This window comes from Astatotilapia calliptera, chromosome 22 (genome assembly GCF_964374335.1).
Source record: "Astatotilapia calliptera chromosome 22, fAstCal68.1, whole genome shotgun sequence".
NCBI classification, from domain to species: domain Eukaryota; kingdom Metazoa; phylum Chordata; class Actinopteri; order Cichliformes; family Cichlidae; genus Astatotilapia; species Astatotilapia calliptera.
In genome coordinates, this window is record NC_137442.1 from 11,351,085 (window position 1) to 11,374,738 (window position 23,654).

Genomic DNA, 23,654 nt, shown 5'->3' on the forward strand with positions numbered 1-23,654 from the left:
ATCACCGATGACCCCAACGCAAGAAGATGCTTACTGACCTTTGCCAAACCACAATGTGAAAAGCAAAGTTTGTGGATTGGCTATGTTAAGTTTGACCCGTGAGGCAGCAAGCTGTTTTGGATTACTTAGTTCCTCTGGTCAGATCTTTCTGTTACAATAGCTTTGATTTGACAATCCATGCGATATTATGATGAAACCAGTTCTACAAACCTTACCCCATGCAGAGTAACACAGGGATGCACTAGCTATAATGCCGAGCACCATTGAAAGCAGCATGAAGAAAGAAACATGCTTCTTATTGTAACCCGATGTGCTCCCATTAGAGCAATTTAGTGGCTCTCGTAAACCAGCGTGGTGCACTTTTCACAACAATCGCTTTTGACGCTTTAATTTTATAAAGTCCGTGTACACGGCTTCAGCGAGATGTTAGACACGACTCTGTCCATGAAGTAATTGGCTTATTTCATTCCTCTGGGTCCCTCACTGTTAATACGAGACTAGGGATTTCCCTTTTGGCCTAATGTTTGACCCGACAGCAATGCAACCTTTCTTGTTCGGTCAAACGCAGTGAACTCATTTACCCCCTTCTCAGGCATTTAAACATTAAAACCTACTTGATCCTAACATTTGCCCAAAATCCCTTTGGTCACAGGAGATTTGACATGCAAGTCCGTGTCAGGGGGGATGGTTGTAACCTCATTTCCATTTGTGGATTTCCTGCAGAGACGCCTCGAGACCCCACAGTGCTTCTCGACGTTTCCCATCAGACAGGAAACAACAAGGGCTTGAAAGGATGAAGGAGTCATGAGCGGATAGCTGCTGCACATGATTAACACATGCTTTGTATTTATCATGCTGCTGACTTTTGTAATTTTAATGTTCCATGCAGAAAAAGGTCACGGACTGCCTCTATGCTTAGTCTGGATTTGTATATATTACATTTAATTACCGGAGGTCTTTTGGGACCCTTTTGGGCTGCCTGGGCCATATGGATCATCTGCACATTCCTTATATTAAGATGCGTGTCTTGATGTGAGACTTGTAGATCTCTGTTTTGCTGTTGTTGTTGTAATTTAACAACATTGATTAAATTCTCTGGTAATCATTATTTTATAGCATATAACTCAGTGCCATGTGTGGCATTTTTAGAGTTGGTTAGGTGAGCAGGGTATCCCAGCCCATCCCCCAGCCCATGATTGGTGGCTACCCTAATAAGAGGGGATAGAAATGGAACATGGCCACTGCTGCTCTGTGGTTGGTCCTTTCCTCTTCCAAGGGGGTGTTGAAGGTTGGGGCGGGCATGCAGGTCAGAGGTCTGCCCTTTCCTCACCCCAGCCCAGATAAGTCAAACTGTAATAGCTCCTGGGGGAAGCCCTGTCTGAAGAAGGTGAAGGAGTTGGTAGAGCTCACTGGTCATCTGATGCACCGCGCCTGCTTTTCAGCAGCATTTAAAGCACAGAAGAAGCAGAGCTTGTTTTTCTATGTTCAGGGGGGGGCTTTAGTTTGTTTGAGAAACAAATGAGTGTTTTCATTCGAGGGAAGATTTAGCATTTTATGCCATCGGGGGGCGTCTGCTTGCGTTAATAACTTCTTGTTTGGAAATGGAGCCTGAGCACTTCCTTTAAAACGTGGCCTCAAATCATCTTTGAGTGCGGGGAAACTGACAGATGCTTACAAAAAGCCCTAAATTTAAAAAAAGACTCTTTCCCACCAGCTGTCCATCGCTTGCTTTTCCTAAAATTGAAGTTTCCAGTGTGTGTTTCAGCTGTTGCTATGCAAAGTGAGGCCAGGGAGATATTTTCAGAATGACCAGATGCTGCAGTGGATTTCTTATATAGGTTGCAATCATTACTCGAACCTCATTAGAGAGCACTGAGCCACACATTGTTATGAACAATACCTGACCTCAGCTTTGGAACACTGTGCTAAAAAAAAAATCTGGCTGCTAAATGTGATTTTGTTTTACAGTGTTCTATTATCCAACTAAATGAATGACATTCATCATTTTTACAGCTGCTTAGTCAGAATATAATTATTTTAAGGTTCCATGCAATGCCTAAAAAACATGGCCTTTTCTCTGTGTAATGTCCTAAAAAAAAGAGCATGGTAAACCACTTCGTTAGACGCTCCAGACCAAATTTGCTGCACGCGATTGTTTTCATGCTTCACTGGCTGGTTGTAAAGTGTGTGCAGTTATTTCCATCCACCTGAATAACCTATCCAAAAGTAGGGATAACTCTGCTGCATTTTCTAAGGGTGCAACCGAAATATTTAATTTCTTTGTAGCGATCAAACACGCTGTTGTTGTACGTATAAGGGTAAAACTGCATATTTTATTCTGATATTTATTAAGCTAAAGTTTGCAATTTTATACATTTAAGCTACAAATTACAATTAGCGAGCATTCTAAATTGTTCTACATAATAAAACTAAAAAGATTACATAGACGGCACATGTCCCCACTAGAGGCCTTGCATAAAGAATTGTGTCACGAAAAGAAAAGTATTTGGTACGGTAAATATTTCAAAACAAAGCCGCTTTCCAGTCCATGAACTTTGTTTGGCACCAGAGACTTGGGTTTGTGGCGTTTTCCTCCAATGATTTAGGTTGCGGTAACACTTGGTTCAGGTTAGAGAAGGGAGAATGGTTTTAGTTTAGAAGTCAGACTTTTTTTCTCTCGTTAACTAGAACACAATAACCTCTAACCCTTTTACAAGCATCAACCAAATGGCGTTTGAAGCCCAAACATAAAAAACATCAAAGTAAAAGAATGATTTAGCTATTGGTGGCGAAAATTTGGCAAATCATGTAAATGTTGATAGGAATGTTGAGTATAAAGAGTTGAGTATCGCTAAAACATGGTTTGCATGTAGTATACCTTCTATGGAAGGAATATCCAAAAGCAAATCACGTGTACGTGTTATGTGTACTTTTTCAAGAGATATAGTTGATATAAAAGTGAGAGAACCCAAAACATTTTCACGATACCAGTGACCCTCCTTATATATTACCCTCAATTCCCTGTTTGACATTCTGTAGACCGTTTTACCCTGTTACATTGTCAGTTCTTTTTTTATATTTAATGATTTATTTTAAATGATTTTTCTACACTGTCCTGGGCACACATGCTCTAGTATTTTTATACAGTACCTTGTTTCCAATTTCTCTTTGAAGTCTGTTAAGATTTCTGTTACTTGCATTCGTTCATTAGAGACCCAGCTTGGGTCTAGTTGACCTTGAATATAAATAGCATCGTGTTCATCAACTTGACAAGTATCTGGCAAAGGGAAGGGATAGGATTTTAATACTTTGCTATGCGATTTCTGAGATCCAAAAATAGGACAAAAGTAAATCATGTTGTAATAAATCACAAGGGCAATTATTAATCATCACTGCATTACGGTAAATGCGTTGTGGGAAGGAATTGGCATCGTTTTTTGTGTGTTTCATGCTTGATCTGCAAGTACGCAAAATAAAGAAATTCGCTTGCAATCACTTTAACTCTCAATGGCACTGAGGACTGATTATAGTCGCATGGGAGCAGGGATTTCTGTGGTAGTCCATTTAGCTCCTTTATTCAACCTTCCTAGTTCAAGTATTTGGGCTCATTTGGCAAGGATCCTGATTTATGCAAACACCCAAGCCCTGCTGGTCTTTTCACATGAACCCCCTGGTGAATACGAGTCCCAGCTGAACCACAAAATATTTTTTGGTAAATAAATATTGGGACATAAAAAATATTTGTAAAGCTGGGCAGCAAGCTGTTCAAGGGAGCCGCTATGAAGCTGGAGGGTCCGGTCCCCTCAGCAGACAGTCTTCTTCCACCAGGGTAGATGTCAAAGGCAATTGTGAAATAATTGTCCACGCTGTTACAGATTGAATACCAGAAAGCTCCCCTCTGACAGTGATCTTTCAGGCCTCTAAAATGTGTCCCGCTGTCTGCCAGCTTGGGGTCAATTACCACCCGACAGGGCCGTTCTTTGTTGTATTAGAGTCTGCAGAGCAAGGGTCCACTCCGTCAACCTGTCACAGCGGGGGATTCTTGTTGCCGACACTCAATACCTTGTCAAAATGTTCCAATACTACGCCCAACTAAGCAGCCTGCTTCTGCTGAGAAGTTCTGCATCCAGGAGAGGGGGTGGGGCGGATCAAAGGATCACTGACACATTTCACTTTTGCCTGACATTTTCTTTGACTCAACCGTTTCAACAATAAAAAACAGTGGTGTGAAAACTGAGACCAACCCCCTTCTATGAGAGGCGAAAGGCAGGGACAGCGAGGAGAGAGAATCGGAAGGTATTTCCACCAATATAGTATGGCTTGGAAAGTAAATAAAAACCACTTGTTATAACAGGAACTTGAAATTTATAGCTTGTAGTATTTTGTCCTTACCCCCTTGCTTGGTTTCAAAATAACGCTGCCATAATTATCAGCAGATGGAAATGGATGCAGCTGGTCTGTCACAGTCTAAAGCCTTCTCTCAGAGTGTGAAAATATCCAGCAATGATCACCTCTGTGCTGCAAATGAATTGGTTGCTCTAAAAGTTGATCTGGTGGTTACGCTCGCAGTGAGAATTTTATTATCTTTTTTCTTCCCCCTGTGAAATATGTAGATCTGAAATATTGCAGATTGTATCAGCTATGGGTTTGGTGCCAATTTGTGATTCTTATTAAACTCTACTTTTAAGATACAAGAGGTTGCACATTTTGTGGCGTTCAAGTGATAAAAAAAATGTGCTTTAATTGTTTGAGACTTCAAGAAGGATTAGTTAATATTTTTTTACTGCATGGAGTGAGATTAGAAGATAAGTAAACTCACGTTTGTGCATTTTTATGGAGCTGGAGTGAGCTCAGTGTAAAAATGGGAAGCATGTGGAAACAACTGTCCAAGCTCACTCCACAGCTCATATAAGACTTCCTTAACCTGTCACACAACCAGGCAGGAAGTCGTTCATTTTTCACATCCAGCAGTCCTGTCATTTCCAAATTTCTTTGTTTTCCTCATTAAGCAAGTAAGAGAATTGTCGAGTTTTGGAGGTTTTGAGATTTTATTTTTCAACTTTTGAACACCACATATGTTAAACAAATGGCTTTAATTGTAAACTTCAGTCAAATATGACGTAACCTAGTGTTTTCCAGAGAATTTTCACTCATTGAGGTTATGCAGACAAAAACATGACGAATTTCTTGTGTATCTGCAGTTGTTCCTAACAGTACAAAGGTCATGGAAGAAGAGAAGAGGTTTCGGGACTGTGCCGACCTGTACCAGGCTGGTTTCCATAAGAATGGCGTCTACACCATCCACGTTAATGCACAGGAGACCAAAAAGGTGGGAAGCCGTGATATCATGCAGCCAGCATTTCTCTGTAATGTGAAAATATCTCAGCTTTCGTCACCTCTGAGGAGCATTTTTATAGTGAATTTACAGGGTTTGACTTGGTTTTTTATAAATATTGGACTCCGCTTTCTCTGCATGAGCTAAAACCAACCCGTGGGATATTAGCCAATGATGAGTGTCAATGATGAGTGCTAGCTGCTGCGGAAATATTGAAAGCTAAAAATACATTTGGCAGCTCTGAGAGTTCAGGAGTTTACTAGGGAGGTTAGGTGCGAAACAGGACACCACACTGCTGAGCATGGTGACAAAGGTATGTGTGTGTATGTATTTCACATCTACGCTATTGAATTTAACTGAAGTGTATTTATCTGTTATGGCACCAAATATAACTAATCTAAGAGAGAAACCCAGCTTTTCCCTTTGAGCGAGCCCTTGGCCAACTTGGCTACGTTCTCTGATTGATGAGAGCGATGATTTCATGACTTAGGGAGTTTGTGTGCGAATTTCTGTTCATAGCTGTTTGGCTAATCTCCTTTTGAAATTTAAATTCACACAGCATTTTAATGTATAATGTTACTTGAGCTGTTGTTTATTATTCCAGTCTCCACGAAAGATGAGGAAACTATGGAGGATATTTGTTAAACAGTAGGCTATCTAAGCTTCAAGCCTCTGGGTGGATAGCTCCCATAGAAGCGTCTGACGTCTTTTTGGCTGGAAGATGTCCTGTCGACTTCCATGGTGTATTACTGAGAGATCTGCTAATTTTGTTCAAACAAACCAAGTTTGAAAAGTCTGTTTTTTTACATCTATCAATCCATTTCCTTCCGCTTATCCAGTTCAGGGTCGCAGCGGGGCTGGATCTTATCCCAGCTGCCACAGGGCGAGACAGTTGTCTTTTTAGAATGAGCTATATAGGAAAACTAGCTGCTGAGGAAATATAGCTAGCCTACCTGTCTTTAGCCTGGGTTCTTCATGTCAGCACTGAAAATTATTTTGTGTGTGTTACTTGCTATGCATAAAAGATCGAAAAAATTTAAGTTAATTTAAAAAAAACATTATTTTATACTATTCTATACTTTTAGCGATGGTTGTAAAGTGGATGGTCATAGCATGTGTGTGTGTGTTTGGCATGCATGAAGAGCTAGTCTTAAAAAGAAGGGTTCTGTCTGGGCTACCGCTTTAATTATACCCAGGCTTTGTTCATGTGTGTTCAGCTGTGTGGTCTGGCTGAGGTGAGAGACCTTCTCCGCTAAACCCCGGGGTATCCGCCTCAAAACAAAGAGTAACACTGCAGATAGAGTGCCAGTACTGCATTATCAGCTTACACACACTGAGGTTAAGGGTTAAGGGCCACATTACACCCAGGTGTCTGCTGGCATGTGTCCATCCTGGACCTCCGCTTTGATTTTGCAGAAACAAGGACCACTGATGAGGAACATCTCGAGGGAGCTGTTGAGGGATAAGGAGACGCTGATTGAGTTTGAAGAGGACCTAGATACATTGCATTCCCAAAGATGATTCATCGAGAAAGCAAGAGAAAGGAGTGTCTAGAACCAAATAATTGTCCAAGTGACCCTGCTCTGTTTGTAAATGCCGCTGAGAGTTGAAATGTTGAATGTTGAATTCATTAGTTTGGTAGTTACGTTACATCTTCAGGCTATGCAAAGACCTATGGGTGTTATCAGTGTTCTATCACCTTCATACACAGTACTTTCCAACCCTCCCTTTCTGTCCTTTTAACATTGCATAGGTCTACTGCAGAATGGAAACAGCCGGTGGCGGATGGACAGTCATCCAGCGCAGAGAAGATGGCAGCGTGGACTTCCAGAGAACATGGAAGGAGTACAAGATGGTGAGACAAGACAAATACGTGCACGCACTTCTCCATCCATGCACTCATTCATATCCATTAAAAACGAGAGGATAATGTTTGTTCTTTAAACACGAGACAGTAAGTGAATACACACCCAGAAACTGAGTGAGCGCGCTCATCTGTATCCATTAAGCATAAATTACGAAACCGTACGATGAGCGAGACCTCCTGTTTCAAAAAAATACGCTTCCACTGTGTGATGATGAAAAATATCGTGCACACTTTGGCCTTTACTGAACATGATGAAAACATGAGAGTCGGGATGCACTGATCCAAGACCATTTGGAACGCTTCGGCCAGATGTCATTCCTCTTCGGCAATATCTCCCCTGTCGTTTTTGTATTAGCAAAATTGTCTAGGGTGTCTGAGACTTGCACTGCTCCTTAGCCGAGGCTTCACTGCTGTTATTCTTCCTCTTCTCCAACAGGAAATTACTACCTAAATCTGAAAACAAAGCATTTGTTTAGTCTCAGTCGAGCTGGGCCAGGTGTTTGTCATCAAGGATAAAGCTGTGCATATTTGCATTGAGGGTGTTAACATTTCCTACCTAGGCTGTGTTTAGATGGTAACTTGGATTTATTTTTTCTGCCTGTTGAATTGCTAGTGTTTGCTATAGTAGCTGCCTGTGTATACCTTGCACTTGCTTTCAGTTAATGTTTCCTCTTTCCCCGTATAATCTGTTTCTACTTGAGTTTTTACCTCATCTCTCAGCTGCTCTTGTTGTACAATTTATCAGTAAGTGGGAAAAGATAAAGCCATTTGGGGAATTACAAAGCAGAGAATTTGCACACTGGACCAGATATAAACCCACAGCAGTTTTTCAATGAGAAATCTTCATGTTGGCGTTTTTATTGAAAGAGCCTGAACAAAAATCAACAAAAGCAATATTGGAATAAGGCAGAAATCTCTCATTCAAAGCGACCTCAATCTCACTCTTTTGAGGTAAAATAAAAAGGTGAAAGGTCAGCAGCGTAAACGGTAACAGAAAGATATAAAATGATAAAAAAGAAAAGAAAAAAAACCCCAGTGGAAACCTTCCTGCCTTGAACAGGTGCACAGAGGGAGTGCACGGAGTGCATTCGCAGGACTTGGCTGACATTTATGTGGCTAATTAACAGCTTAGAGTCTCCTTGAAAAGTTTAGAAGTCATCAACAAGTGTTTTATTGTGTTATCAATTTTCACATTCTTGGTCTCCCAAGTCTTGTACTTACACATTTATTGTATTTAGAAGATCTGTTAATATTTCAGCAAAACCTCAGACTCAGTTTCTTTGTGAGACCACAGAGGAATGTGGCGTGTGCATTAAAATATGATCTGAAGATCATGCATGTAGGTGCATTATCAGGTAACACCTTTATTTACAGTAACTGCTCAGCTGCCCATCAGTCTGAGTCACTTCTAATGTATTAATATCATGCCATGTGTTTAAGGGGGATCAATGTCAGCAAGAAAGCAAGCATTTAAAATGTGTTTGTTGTAGTACTAGATAGTACTTGAAAACTGGCTCCTTGGACCTTCAGCTAATGCAAAAACAGTTGAATTATTGAGCTTAAGTAGTTTAAGAAAAAAAAAACATATATATATATATATATATATATATATATATATATATATATATATAGCTAAAAGCTGTAGATAAACATTTGAAACAAAAAAAACCTTTAAAAATACCCATCAATGTGCATACACTACATGACTTTAAAAAACCCTGGATTTAACTAAGCAAATAGTTAAGAGCCTTCCTATTGCACAATAACTTCAGATATTAATTGTTTTGGCTGGCAACAGATTATTTAATCCTAACTGATGCGAAAGGCCATTTCAGAAGGATCAAGTTATTGGCCTGCTTCAATCAACGAAAACAACTGAGGAGATTATTGAAGCGAATCGGGTTTGGAACTGCCCAACATGTTATTCAAATCTGGAATGAGAAAGAAATGTAGTTGGAAAAAAAGTCTTGTATGATTGGAGTGGTGAAATCAAATAGTAAAATAATCAACAGTATGTTTAGCAGTGAAACTGGGAGCATTTCCACACAGACGATGTGAAGAGAAGTCAAGGAATTGGAACAAAAAAACTATGTAACCTTAGGAATATCACTTATCTGTGAGGCTAATAAAAAAAGGCTTTAAGTTGCTACAAGGCATAAAGATTTGACTCTGGAGCAATGGAAAAAGATCATATGGTCTGAGTCTAGATTTACATCTTGATGCATGCTCAATCATCCAGGTAAGTTCTTCAGTCTTAGATGACTGCAGGTTTCCCCAAAGTTATAATCTTATCTTATACAAATGTACGGTTTATAAGATTAGAGAAACCTGCAGTCAGCTGAGACTGAAGAAGTCACTTGGAGGAGTGATGAAACGTGTCTTCCACAGAAAACGCTGAGTCCAGATGAATAGAATCAACTTTCGGAGAGTCTAGATTTACTCATTCCAAAGTGATGGCTGGAACATGTTAAGAAGAGCAGCAGATAAATGTTGGTGCCTACAAACGAGCCTGCAGAGGCAGTGTTGTGATCTGCGGTTTCTTTATTTGGCCGGGTCTAGGTTCATCAATGTTATGTTCCCAGATAATACAGTCAGCTGTCTACTTGAATATATTGAATGACCAGGTTTTCCCATCAGCTGATTTTTTTTTTCTTTCGTTGATGGCACCGGCTTATTCCGACATGACAACGCCACGCTTCATCAGGATCAAACGGTGAAAGTATGGCTCAAGGAGCATGAGACATCATTTTCACACATGGATTGGCCTCCACAGTCCAGATTTTAACCCCACTGAGAAGCTTTGGGATGTGCTGGAGAAGACTTCATTTGGATGTTCAACCCTCCCATCATCGGGACAAGATCTGGGCAAAAAAAAGAATTTGTATAAGTTTATTGAAGGATCGCCATGGTGCCGTCATCAAAGCTAAAGGCGGTCCAATAAAATATTAGTGTGTGATTTTTTTTTTATTTTTTTTTTTGGCTGTGTGGTGTATAAGTGATAGGATGGGTGGTGCTAATAAATGACTAAAGCTCCCCTGACAACCAAAAAAAAAAAACAAAGGTTGGGAACAAGTAAGTCAGTAAGAGATATGAGATCTACATATGAGATATGAGTGCTCAACATACACATTTCCTTTTTATCAGGACATTTTGAAAGTGTAACTGACATGCAAACCGAGCGCTCAGTCCAACAATATGACTAACCATCTCCTCATCTTTTTGTGGGCTGAGTGATGTAGATCAGGTTTGCGTGTGAAGAATCACAGAGCTTCAGAATTATATGAGGGAAAACTGTCAAAAGATCCCCACATGCAGCCTCTTCCAAGCAAGAATTTTTGAGATAAACTGTGGTCACAGTAGGAGGCATTGGATCAAACTTAAAGCCTTTTAGATGGGAACATCTCATCAGGAGCAAGATCAATTGTAGCGACAGAGAGAAAAAGAGAGAAAGTGGTAATGGGCCCCAGCCTTTTTCTCTTCCACCCACTCAGCAAGACATGGCTAAGGCCATAGGAATGCCCCGTATTTGTGTTCCCTCGTTGCTATTCTTTGTCACTACACACTCAGAGCACAAACACAACTTCTTTCTGACTTTACCGCTTTGACAATTTCAGCCCCTCTGTTTTACAATCTTTAACGGAGCAGCCTTGACTGTCCTGTCAGACCTGTAATGTCATCTTGCTTAGTGATATTCCCCCCTCTGTAATCCACTGCTCTCGCTGCTGTCAGAAGCACTTTGCCTGTGACCGGGAGCCACTGTGATCAAATACAAACTTTGGAGTTTGTTTGAAGGAGTGTCCATGCATGCGGTGTATGTTTTGGGAACGAATTCTTTAAGTAATAATGACTTAAACATGTGTGACTTTAGTGGAAGACAGAAATGGAAAAAAGGTGTGCTTCTAATTCAGCTGGTATCGATTTTTGTAATTTTATAGATAGGTAAGTCCATCCAAGTTAAAGACTGGGCCAAAAGCATGCTCAAGAAACATGTAAATATGTCTAATATGTAATGGAAGTCTTATCTATTTGGGGTAGGACGCTACAGCAGTACAAGAACATTTCTGCTGGTGGATAAACAACCACAGCATTTATTATCAGAGACGGTTTGTTCTGATCTAATTGCTGATTGATAAAAAGGAAAAAGTAAATTAGAAAATTCCTTCCCATTCATGCCATAATCCTCTAGTGTGAAGATGTTATCATCCAAGGGAAAAGTGATGAGATGAGCAATGAATAATCTCAAGTTTATGCTTTACAAAAAGTATTGTCAGTGGTATTTACATGCTGATTATTGAATTTTTCTTTTCCATTGCAGGGTTTTGGGACCCTGTCTGCAGAGCATTGGTTGGGAAATGAGTACGTTTACCAGCTGACAAACCAGAGGCAGTATGCCCTCCGTGTAGAGCTGACCGACTGGGACGGGCTCCAAGCCTTTTCACTGTACGATCGCTTCCAAATAGGCAGTGAGAAGCAAAACTACAGGTAATAGCAGACAAAGTGGGGGATTGTTGTGTTTTCAGGCCAGTATTTGCTTATTATTGCCATGTTACCAGTGTTGGATGTAGCCAGCTACAAAGTAACACATTATTGTAGTCATATTTTATTGCACAAAAGGACATAGCATGATGGTAAAGTGCAAATTGCATCCAAAACAGAAACAACTGTATTATACTGCAACACAACACTCAGTCTGTGCTAACATCTGCACCATAAGCTCTTTAAAAGATGGTCGAAGCTTCTGTGAGGTTACCTACTGGTTTCTGAAGTCCCATATTGAAGACTCAAGTGGAAAGTTTCTGCAATTGCCATCTTGGTTGCAAACAAACGCATGAGACAAGGAGGGTTGTTTGACTTTGAATCGCATGGTATGACTACAATTTGCAAAATAGACTTCATGTTTTACTGAATATGACACAAAACGAGTGATCGAAGGCATAAACTGATCACTAAAGTGTTTATAGACATCAAGACAAAAAGAAACATCTTGTCTTGATGTCTTGTTGCCTTGACATCAAATGTAGCTTATTTAAAGGGAGAATGCTAACACAAAGCTAATGAATGAAGCCCGAGTGATGTTAGAACTGCGCATGATTAGCGGCCCGGCCTTATTAGCGTGACTGTCAGCTAAAAGGCAGTTTAACATTAAAATCTCTCTTCACACACACTTCACCTTCAGTGTGGCAACACTTTCAGGCCAACTCTTTAGCTTAGAACAAATACCACCAGAACCAATGCTATTCCAAACACTCGTACTTCGTGTTTAGTAGCAATTAGCAAATATTAGTATGCCAGCATGGTGAAGATTAGCCTGTTAGCTTTGTCACTGTTCACGTGTTAGCATGATGCCACTAGCGCTTTGCCCAATGCACTGCTGTGTCTCATTACAGCTTCAAAGCCTGCCATAGTTCTAGGCTTTTGCACAATGTTGACACAGTTCAGTCCAAACACAGCAGAGTGTCAGTCAAGTTTTGGCAGTGTTCAAAGCCCAACAAACAATCAAAATTATTCACGTAATATGGAAGCAAACAGTCTTAAAGCATAAAAATATGTTTTGAGTCACGGTTACATACACAGAGTGAGTCAAATGAAAGCTATTACACAGCCTGTGTGGACAGAATTGATTAAGAGCGAAGTATATTTGTTCCATCAGACAGCCGTGAAATGAATGATTGAAACGGCTGTTGTGTAAACAGTAAAGTGCTTTCAGAACTCAACTATCACACAACACAATGGGGTGTTTAATGTGCGTTCGGGATTTTGCCCAAGGGTACTTAGACTTGCAGGCTGAAGAAGTCTGGGATCAACCTGCCTCCTGAGCCACGGACTTGTCAGGGTGTGGACAAAGATTTGGTGTTCTCTTCACCTTTTCGTGCCTACATCATTGCACGTCTGGACATTCTAAGACTGTATCTATAGCATATATCTGAAACGAAGCAAGGAAAAAAAAATTAGACAGGAAAATAATACTTTAGCGGTAAGAAAAAACGTTCAAAAGTGTTAAGATTATAACCATGAATTGTAACCGAGCTTTCCAGACACCTCAATCATGTCTTTCCTGTTATATAAGTCTGTGGTCAGGTTTGTCTCTTAGCAAATTCCTTCCAGCCCAAATGTATTGCTTGTCATCGTCTCTTCATTGCAAACTGTACTTTGATTTGATGGATGCTTTGTCCTTGCGTGTTGCAGGGCAAAGGTTTCTGTTTTCTTTTGAGGGGGTTAATGATAACAGGCTTCAAACTATGGCAGATGCTTGGCCCACTTAGATGTGGAAAACTGATGCAAATTCCAGAGCTCCAAGCAATTGCTGGCTTCATAGGCGAAGGTCTGACATCTCCAATTCACTGGATGGCTGGTTCTCTGTGATAAGAAGTCCTTTTAGTTTCAAAGTGACTTTTGTTCATCTTTGAATGATGAACTAAGGAACAAGATTCTGTGGTTGAAAGCCTTTACCACAATCGGTCCAGAGCTCCATCAAAGAATACAAGCTTCAAGCGTTTCCCTGCAGCAGCAAGGCCGGTAGGCCTTTTGCCATATCTAATTTTCAGAATAGTCCTGCGACGACAGGGGTTTCACTTTACAAATTTTCTGTGTTGAGAAGCTTGTACCTGGAGTGGGCTGTGTGTTTTCTCTAAGGGTCTGGAGAATGGATTTCATTTAGGCGGAAGAGATCAAGTTGTCTTTTTTTTGTTATGAGTTGAAGTTTTGAGCACTCAAAATGTGAGGGCCGAATGAAACTCCATCCCTTGTTGCTTTCGGTCTTTATTTCTTGGCTGTGGTTCACAGATATGTGAAGTGCAGGCCAAACGTATTGATCAATATGTACTTTATTGTAAAAGTAAGAACTTTATGAAAGTGTTCAAAAGCTAAACACCATCCTACACATTTACATGCATTTCATTCACACTCATTTTTACAGAAACAAATGCATTTATTTTTTAACACCCTAATTCCGTTTGCTTTTTTTCACACATGATTTAACAGTGATTTCTTACATTTTTATGTAAAAACTGTTGTTTTTGTCACACAGCAGCAGGCAAAGGGCATCCCCAGCCAATCCAGGCTGTTTTCAACTCAGTTTCATACTGCTAAGGAGACATGCAGATCTCTATAAATAGATATGTTCTCGAAAAATAGTTGTGGTATGATAATCACTCATTGCTGCTCTGAAACATGGGCCAAAACAAACCAGATGGCCAGTCCCAAACAAACCGGTATTGCCACATTCTGTTTTGGGCTTTTTTTCTTCTGCTTTGGCACCTACTTCCTCTTAAATGTAAAAGAATCTGCAAGTTTGCCAGAAAGTTCGCCAGACTGCATTTATGTTGCTTTAAAACTTTAAAAGCGATAGCAAGTGATAGGGCCTGTGTTCTAGCTGGTTTTAAAATATTTTCTTTCATCTGAGGCAATTTACTGGAATCCTGACTGCGCCAGCACTAGTCAGACAAACATTTATAAAGACCTTATACTGTACAGTCAGTCAGCGTGTTTCTTGCTTTCTTTCTTTCACGAGCATGCACTCTCTAAGCACTAAAGAAAGCAAGGCTGTGAACACAAGCACCACTTGGAAAGAAGGCAGAATTATAATCTAGGTCCACCATTGCGCACGACTCACCATTTATCATAAACAATACTGAGAATTGCTCGCCAGGAAATGCTTGTCCTGCTGCCAGCGTCTTGTTTCATCTACGTATACTGTGAAGCACAAACCACTCAACTTGTTGAGAGGGAGGGAGGTGTGCAATTATTTCTTTGTGAAATATTGGGTCCTAATCCTTTGCAGATGAAATCATGTACACAGCATAAATGTCACATTTATTACAAGTGCTGTAAAAATTTGGACCTGCTATTTATCTTTCCTCGGTCATCGGATTCTTGTGGGGTTTGCCCACTACAATAAAACTGTTAAAACAGCGCATTAGTAATAGTCAGATGATTCAGATAATTTGGGTAATTGATTTTAGAGATGGACCGATCCGATATTACGTATCGGTATCGGTCCGATACTGACCTAAATTACTGGATCGGATATCGGAGAAAAATAAAAAATGTAATCCGATCCATTAAATATCACGAAAGCACCTCACAAAACTTGCAACACGCCGTAACTCACCTCAGAACGTATGCATCACGTGATAGAGCAGCTGTGGCATGCAGGACCTGTCGGTGGTCTGGATAGCATGTGGAGCTTCGCTAGCAACCTGGCATTTCATCTCCGACAAAGTTATCCCCGAGAGAAGTAAAGCAAGTGTGTAAGTCCATCTCTGAATGTTTGTAAAGCATTCCCACGTTAAGCTTAACAAGCGACTGCCTCTCGCTCTCCGGCTGCTACTTCAATCGTGAAACTGCTTAAATCAGCTGATCGGCTTTTCTGTCGCGAGTCTGTCTCTCATTTGTTTTTGGTCCACTTTGCGCCAGAAAGAGCAAACCAGCGGCTGAACAACAGCAGCACGTTTAAGCTTGATAAGCTGTTGTTAGAATTTATTTATTATTACTTTCTACACCAGGATCTTTTTCTACGTAGCTGACAGCTGGTAACTGTGCAGGGGCGGATCTAGCAAAGTTTAGCCAGGGGGGCCGATAGGGCATTAACTGGGAAAAGGGGGCACAAAGACATACTTTTCTTTCTTATTCTCATTTAAAATGTCTAGCTTTTAATAAATAATTATCCGAATCTTACACCCAAAGTTTTAATTTGATGTAAAATGAATAGAAGTCAATTACTGTATATAGTGACTATTAAGTCTAATATATATACCCTAGTAAGCTATAGTACTTTTTACTTTGGGAAGGTACCATCTGTGCAGTCTGCAATTTTGTTGAAGAAAGATGTTGAATCTATTTAATATTTCTTGAAAAATAATTGATTTCTGTGCATTTTTTTTCACACTGCATCAAATTAAGGTTGATTACGTCGATTAAGCATCATGAGGTGGCGCGTGAGGGGTGGTTCCCTATTTTTTATTTATTTAATTTTGTTGTTGCTGGGAGTTGGAACCCTATTAGTTAGGTTGCTTAATATTTATGCTAAGTACTCTTTAAAATTCCAGAATAGGGAGGATGGTGTAGGTCTAAGTTTATTAGATTGATCAGTATTGCTGAACTATGAAATATTTTTTTTGTATACAGGTATAACAGAATAGCTTTAGTGTAGTTGTTGTTTTAAACTTGAGTATGAACTTGCAGACTTGCAAAATGCAGCAAGATATTTTAAAAAACAGTTTTGTTGATTAAAAAACACTATATCGGATTCATATCGGTATCGGCAGATATCCAAATTTATGATATCGGTATCGGTATCGGACATAAAAAAAGTGGTATCGTGCCATCTCTAATTGATTTGTCAAATGTCAAATGCTGGTACTGGACGTTAAAACAAAGAGTCAAAGTATTTACCTTTAAACTGACCTGATTTGTTTGGGGGTTTTTTTTTCAAATCAGCCAATCACATGACAGCTGCTCAAAATATTTATGCATGCGGGCATAGTCAAGACAACCTACTGAAGTTCAAACCGAGTATCACAACAGAGAAGAAAGGTGATTAAAATGACTTTGAACGTGGTATGGTTATTGGTGCCAGACAGGCTGGTTTATTCACTCATCCTTACTCATCTACTGGAATTTTCCCACACAACCATCTCTAGGGTTTACAGAGAATGGTTTGAAAATGACAAAATATTCCATGTTGATGTCAGAGGTCAGAGGAGAATGGCCAGACTGCATCAAGCTGGTAGGAAGGCAGCAGAAACTCAACAAGCCATTTGTTACAGCCAAAGTATGCAAAAAGACATCCCTGGAACCACAACACATTGAGCCTTGAAGCAGATGGGCTACAGCAGCAGAACATCACACCGGATGCCAATTCTGTCTGCTAAGAACAGTAAACTGAGGCTACAGTTCACCTTAGACCAAAATTGGTCTAAGGTTTCAGATGTTCAGATTGACTGGTTAAACAACCTGAAAGCATCGATCCACTCTGCCTTGTACCAGCGGTTCAGGCTGATGGTGTACATTGTTTAAACACCATAGCCTATCTAAGTCTTGTTGCTGACCATGTTCATCCTTTTATGGCTACAGTGTACTGCTTCCAGAAGAATATCATCCCATGTCACAAAGTTGATTATCTCAAACTGGTTTCTTGAACTTGACAATAAATGTACTTAGTTCATTAGGTTTCAGTCCAGTAGTGCAAACTGGAATGTGTTGGAACAGACGATTCATATTATAGATGCTTAGCTGAGAAATCTGCAGCAACTGTGTGATGCTATCATGTGGAAATCACTGAGTGTTCCCAGCACCTTGTTGAAGCTACGCAATGAAGAATTGAAGCACTTCTGAGGAAGAAAGGAGGTCCAATCCAGTACTAGCAAGGTGTACCTAATAAGATTGTAGATGAGTGCACTGTTTGCATGTATTCTTGAGTGCACTGAAGGCCATATTAAGCAGTCATGCCCTCAAAACGTTGTTTCTCCCATAAATCACAAGCGATAATATGGCGAGAGCAGGAGAACTGCATCAATGCAGAAACAGCTCATGAAAAAAGACAGAAATCTACACAGTATCTGCAGGGAGAACGCCGACATCAGCAAGGTTGTCTTAATCATGAATGTGCACATCTTAACACTTTGACAGGTATTTCATTTCACTGGACCTATGGAGTTTGCTTCTGAACCACAAAGTTACATGATTGTAAAGTGAGCTCATTTCACAATCGTATAAGCTTGAATTGTGGTTCAGTGGAAAACTCTATAGGTCTATTTTGGTTTTTTGCTTCATTGTGACTCAAGCCACCATAATTGCAGAGGTTACTTTCCTTATAAACAGCTGAAAAAAGTTCCCTATCATCATATCTAATCTGCTTGGTGTGCCACAGCATGGGTTGCAGAAAAGAAAATGGTCAAATCATTTCATGACCTCCAAATATTGTTCTAACTATAGCCGTCAGATGAACACAATCAGTTAATTACTGTCATTTGTCAAAGTTTTGTTGTTTCATAGAATGGCTCTGCATTGTCAATATTAATAGAAGAGACCAGAAAACATGGTTGTTCAGTATGAAAATGAAAGTTAAATAGCAAAGTAATGCAAAAAAGAATTAAAAATGACTAACTGTGAAACGTAAATGGAATAAACAAAAACAACAAAGATTTAAAGGGGAGGGGGGATCTACAGAATGACATTTGCTGTTGTTTTATGATGCTTTTATAAAAGGTTTTCTTTGTAAATTAATAAATCACCATTATTATCATGAATCCTAGCCAGCAAAAGAATAAATAAGAAGGTAGAAAAAGTTGCAGGAGAGCTGTGAACACAATTAGCAGGAACAAAGGAATAACACAGAAAACTGACAAATACAGGATATACACAGAAAGTAAACTGCACTGGACACTCACAAGAATAGCCCACAATCATATTTTCACAATGGGTATAAGTATATGGTTTTTTTTGTCAGTCTGATTCTTGGAGGATTATAGTTTCACTGAACTAAATAAAGATCATAGTTGTCCCAGGAGATTTCCTTAAATGAGAGCTTTTAAACAGCCATTCTTAAGGCAAGAGGAAATAAAGAGAAAAGCCTGATGTATGCCAAAAAAAAAAAAAAAACTACACTGAAAATCAGTGGCAACATTTCTTATGGAGTGATGATATTTTGAAACCTTTGGCTCAAATCATTGTCAGTAAGTACAGAGGAAGTCAGGAGAATACACCAGTGAGGTCTTCTGTAAAACATGGTGGCAGCTCTGTCATGGTTTGGGGTTGCATTTGCATCTGTGCTGTTGGGAATCTTGCCAAAACTGATGGAATTATGAATGCAAAGAAGTACCATCAGATTTTGATCCAGAATTCAATAATATCTGGGAAGCGTCTGATTGGCAACAGCTTTATTTTTACCCCGGTCCCAAAAACACTGCCAGTATAAAAGCATACCTTGATAGAAAAACATATGAAGGAACGCCATCATTCCTGCACTGGCCTCCCCAAAGCCTGGGCCTAACATTAATGTAGCAGTGTGGGATGTTGAAAGAGTGAAGGCAGCCAATATCCAAAAAAGAGCTTTGAATGTCCTTCAAGAAACCTGGAGAGCTATTCCCGAAGACTACTTGAAGAAATTTTAATAAAGCTTACATAAGAGAGTTCAGGCTGTATAAGACATTAACTGACTTTCAACCTTTTTGAGAATTATACAAACTTTGATTCTTTCTTCTACTTAGATTATATTTATATTGAGGTTTGGATATGTTTCAGTAACGACACCAATTTCCCATTTTGCTAGAAGATAAAAAGCAATGAGACGTGGTTCAAAATGTTTGTGCAGTACTTTAGTACTTTTTTCATAGCCTGAGTGAGCCTCTGTAATCTTTAGTTTCATGTAATTATTTCATTAAGCACAGGGAAAGCAATGTGGGTCACTGAATTTAATGCATCCTAAAATAATAATGCACATCTGAAGATCCAGATATGTAAAGCAATCGTTTCCAAAATTGTCTGAGATAGAAAGATTTACATCAGTTCAGTATATGCACATACAGAAATTAAAGTTTACATGAAAAAATCTTTAGTATGCGTGTTCAAAATCTCCCAGCTAGAAGACTTATGCAGTATGTTTATTTTTTAACGAGCCATTACATCTTTATTCAGATTCCCCATTGAGAAAGCCAAGTTCCTAAAATTCAGTGATTTCTCCATATGGTAATGACTAAGGTCCCTGTAGAATCAGATCTCGTTTAGATGTTTTTCATTTGGAGATTTACAAAAGAAATTGGCAGAGATTTGAGTTGCAAAATATGATTACCTTCTTCTTTATCCAAGACTCACTCTGAGATTATCAGGGATACCTTAAATTGGAGCTAATTGAATCCCGTCCCTGCAAATTTCAAGTTAGATAGATTCTGATTCTCGACGGTTCACAGCTTTCAGATATGCAACATAAAACTGATTGTACTTTCGTCCATCAATGCTAAGAATTTTCTGGGTCAGATGGAGAAAATCCAGGGTCAGTATGTGTGACAGTAAGCATAATAGGTCTGCATATTTTAACAGGCATGAATAAGATGGATATGGCAGTGGTCTTACTCAACGCAACAATGTAAATTATAAAGTGTATTGCCAGATTATAAGCACTATGACAAATGCCTGCCTGAATGATTTTCTCAGTGGAGCTATATGACACCCATTGGCAAGAGAGTAGCCAGCCAGATACCTCTGTGGCTCTGTGGTAGGAAGCTAGCCCTCAGTCAGAGTGATTAACCTCTGCAGTGGCTTAAGGCGCAGAGGCTAATGCAGGACTCTCAGCTGACAGGGTAGTCGCCTATAAGTAGATGGGAAAAAAACAAGCATGCTTAGCCACCATCCGTACTTTATCTCTGGCATTTTCTTCAAAGAGCACCCTGAACTTTAGTGTGCCATACATTCCATTAGAAGTATTGCTTCAGGACTTGACCCAAACCTTCCCAGAATAATTCTTCTATGAAGTTACAATATGACAGAAATGTTCTCCCAGTTCAGAGTAACACAGAGTGTTGAGAAATAGAACATGTCAGCTAAAAAAAAAAAGAGTTCAAAGAGGCAACGTGTTTGCAGATCTAGGACCCCACATGAATCCCACGTACTCAGCTGTAATCCGCTAAGTCTGGGAAAAAACAGCTTTAAGGGGTCATTCATGAACACTTTACTACTTTAAATGAAACAGATTTCTACACATATAAAGTTGAGTTTGTGTTAATTAATGCAGCCTTTGTGCTAAATTTTAGCCTAAACTTGAAAAAAAAAACTAAAACGTGCACGGCCTTAATTGTTCTTCTTAATAATGTTAATGACTGTGTTTTAGGTTACAGTCTGATAAAATGTCAATCACTGTAACCTAGTTTCACTTGGAAGTAGTCTCAGATAAACATATTAGTGTCATCGGATAGCTCACCTTACAGCGCTACAAATGATTTCCCACGTACACAGTTTGCAGCTGTAATACTCTAGAGCGTCGACTCATTATGACTGAAACCGAATCTGTATCTAAGGGTTTAAGGGTTCAGCTCAGCCAAATAACACTTATAAAAACTCAGTTTACTTAAGTTGTGTTTCCATATTCAGGTTTATTTGTTCCTTGATGTGTCTTTCCTAATATAATACGACTTTCTTGTGACACCGAACTTGGATATTTCTGTCTTTTTCAGAAACTCTTATTACAGTTTCTGTTTTCACATCTCTTTCAGTTTTTCTTTGTTCTTTTTTAAGATTAAAAAAGTCGATTTGACCTGGAGTAATCACATTACGAGCATATTTATAGTAGGCCTAGCTTTTCCTCATTTTACAGCATCTCAAACTAAGCTTAGGCCTTAGCTTGGTTAATGTTATCGATGAGCAGTTATTTAGCAGAACTTCATGTTGGCACCTTCAGACTCAAGATATGAAAGTTCATTTATGATCTGAGAAGGGGTCTCCTTCACCAAAGGAGTGAGAGCACATAGGAAACATGACCAGTATTTGGAAAAAAATGTCATCCTCTTCCACTCTTTCAACTTCAGCCTCTTCTTCTAAAGTCAGGGCTCTAAAACATGAAAATATGCACAAAACATGTTTACTTATTCCTGATATTGTCAGGATGTTGAATTACTTATTGTCAGCAGATAACACAGGATTTTGTGTGCGACCCTCCCGTCTCCAACAACAGTTGGTTAAAAGCAAACATTATGCCAGCTAATATTACGCTTAAGTGTCCTAAAAGTCCCATTTCCCCCCAGATAAACAGTTTGATTACATTCTCACATTATGTAAGGCTTTATTTGCCAAGTTACCAAGTCGAACTATGTTTGATACACTTCAAAGAAAGTTTTATTACGCTGGCTAACAGAGGCTAACAGAGGCTAACAGCAGCGCTTACTGACAGGATTCCTCAACAGCTCAGTATTCACCTCAGTGTTGCTGTCATTGGTTACAAGTGAGAAGATTTTACAGCCACACGCTGTAGAGTAAATAGACAGGACACACAACACATTGCTGAGGTAAGTAGTGAACTAACAGCCTACACTCACTACAGATGAATGGCAGCCAAAGTTGTTACCATAGCTACGATTATGCACTTCAATTAGGAGGAGTAATAAAGCAAAACTCAGTTGACTGCAATCTGCAATCTATTGACATCTAGCAGCATTTTACACACTGTAACTTTAGAGCATCAGAAGCACCCAGCATTTCCAGTGGATGTTAGAGACCTGAGATGACACGTAACTCCTTTCCTGTCACTAAGACAACCAAATAATTCCAAAATTATTTTTTCACTAATGTACCTTGACGAATTGCATTACTAAGTTTCTTTAACGCCAGATCAGATTAGCGTGTATTGCCTTTTTAGTTTCCAGTCTGACTGAGCAGATGTCTGTCCTTTGATACATTTCATTAACAGGAAGATGCCATATCTGCCAAGGTCTTTTTCTTTGTCTAATTCTAAACAGGCTTCGGGAAAGGCATCTGTTCCTCTTGTATTCATAACTTGGCCCCTCTTTGGATTATCCCACTTACCATTTACGTGCTTAATGGAATCTGACAGGAAAAACTGCAGATGTCAGTCTTATTAGGGGATTTTGGTCTTTTAAATGTGCAGCATAGCTGGTAAGCACAGCCACAGAATACTCCGAGCAGTTTGTCAAAGCATCATTTCGAAAAGACTTCTTGAAGATCTGCTTTGGCGATTCATCAGGCAAACGCAGATCGTAAAGAGCTAAAGAAAACAGAGAGAGTAAATGTGAAGCACAGTCTGTTCTTTATCAGAGCGTTAGCAGACCACATCCTCGACATTGAATGCTGTATTTGTCGGGATCAGGAATTAGCTGATGGAAGTCATTCTACATGTAAGTGAGGCAGCACTTTGGGATGAGTTTACTTTGACCTGGAAAATATCTCCAAAAACATCTGTTGCCTTTTAGACACCAGATAATACTCCAATGTGTCACTGATTAAGTTTTGGACACCCATACAGGAACTTGCACATTTAGACACTTTACCGCTTGCATAATTGTAACTGGTCCTTATTAAAACTTGCCATGTCCAGCGGTCATTGCTGCCACTGATTAGAAACATGACTCACCCTTATGTCGTAGGATTGTGCCTTCTGGTTTAGTGGCTTAGCGAATTCCCCTCTGTGACTAGCAGACATACTTTTTACCCTGGTGCACAAATCGGCCGTTTACACAGCTGTCCAAATACAGGAGTCTTTCACGTTGAGTGATTTTCTTTCCTGGGAAGCCTATCAGTCTGGTTCTTTGAGATGCACAACCTGATGCCTCAGAGCTACAAGCCTCAAAAAGGTTTTGGGTGAGTTTACTTAAAACATAAATTACCGCATTTTGCATTTATTACTTTCTCATCAGAAAACTCAAAGTGTGAACTCAAAGTTCACAACACGCCCAAGCTCCCCTGTTGTCGATAAAATAATCTCAAGCAATTACTTTGTTTGGGAGT

General features: G+C 39.6%; 1 protein-coding gene across 1 annotated transcript in view; it reads left to right on the top strand.

Moving 5' to 3' along the window:
* Positions 1-23,654, top strand: part of angpt1 (angiopoietin 1) — a 59,167-nt gene that overhangs the window by 26,424 nt on the left and 9,089 nt on the right. Inside the window, exons 5-7 of the mRNA XM_080296398.1 lie at positions 5,202-5,329; positions 7,089-7,190; positions 11,518-11,684. Coding sequence (XP_080152524.1) covers positions 5,202-5,329; positions 7,089-7,190; positions 11,518-11,684 — 397 coding nt within the window. The remainder of the gene's footprint in view (positions 1-5,201; positions 5,330-7,088; positions 7,191-11,517; positions 11,685-23,654) is intronic.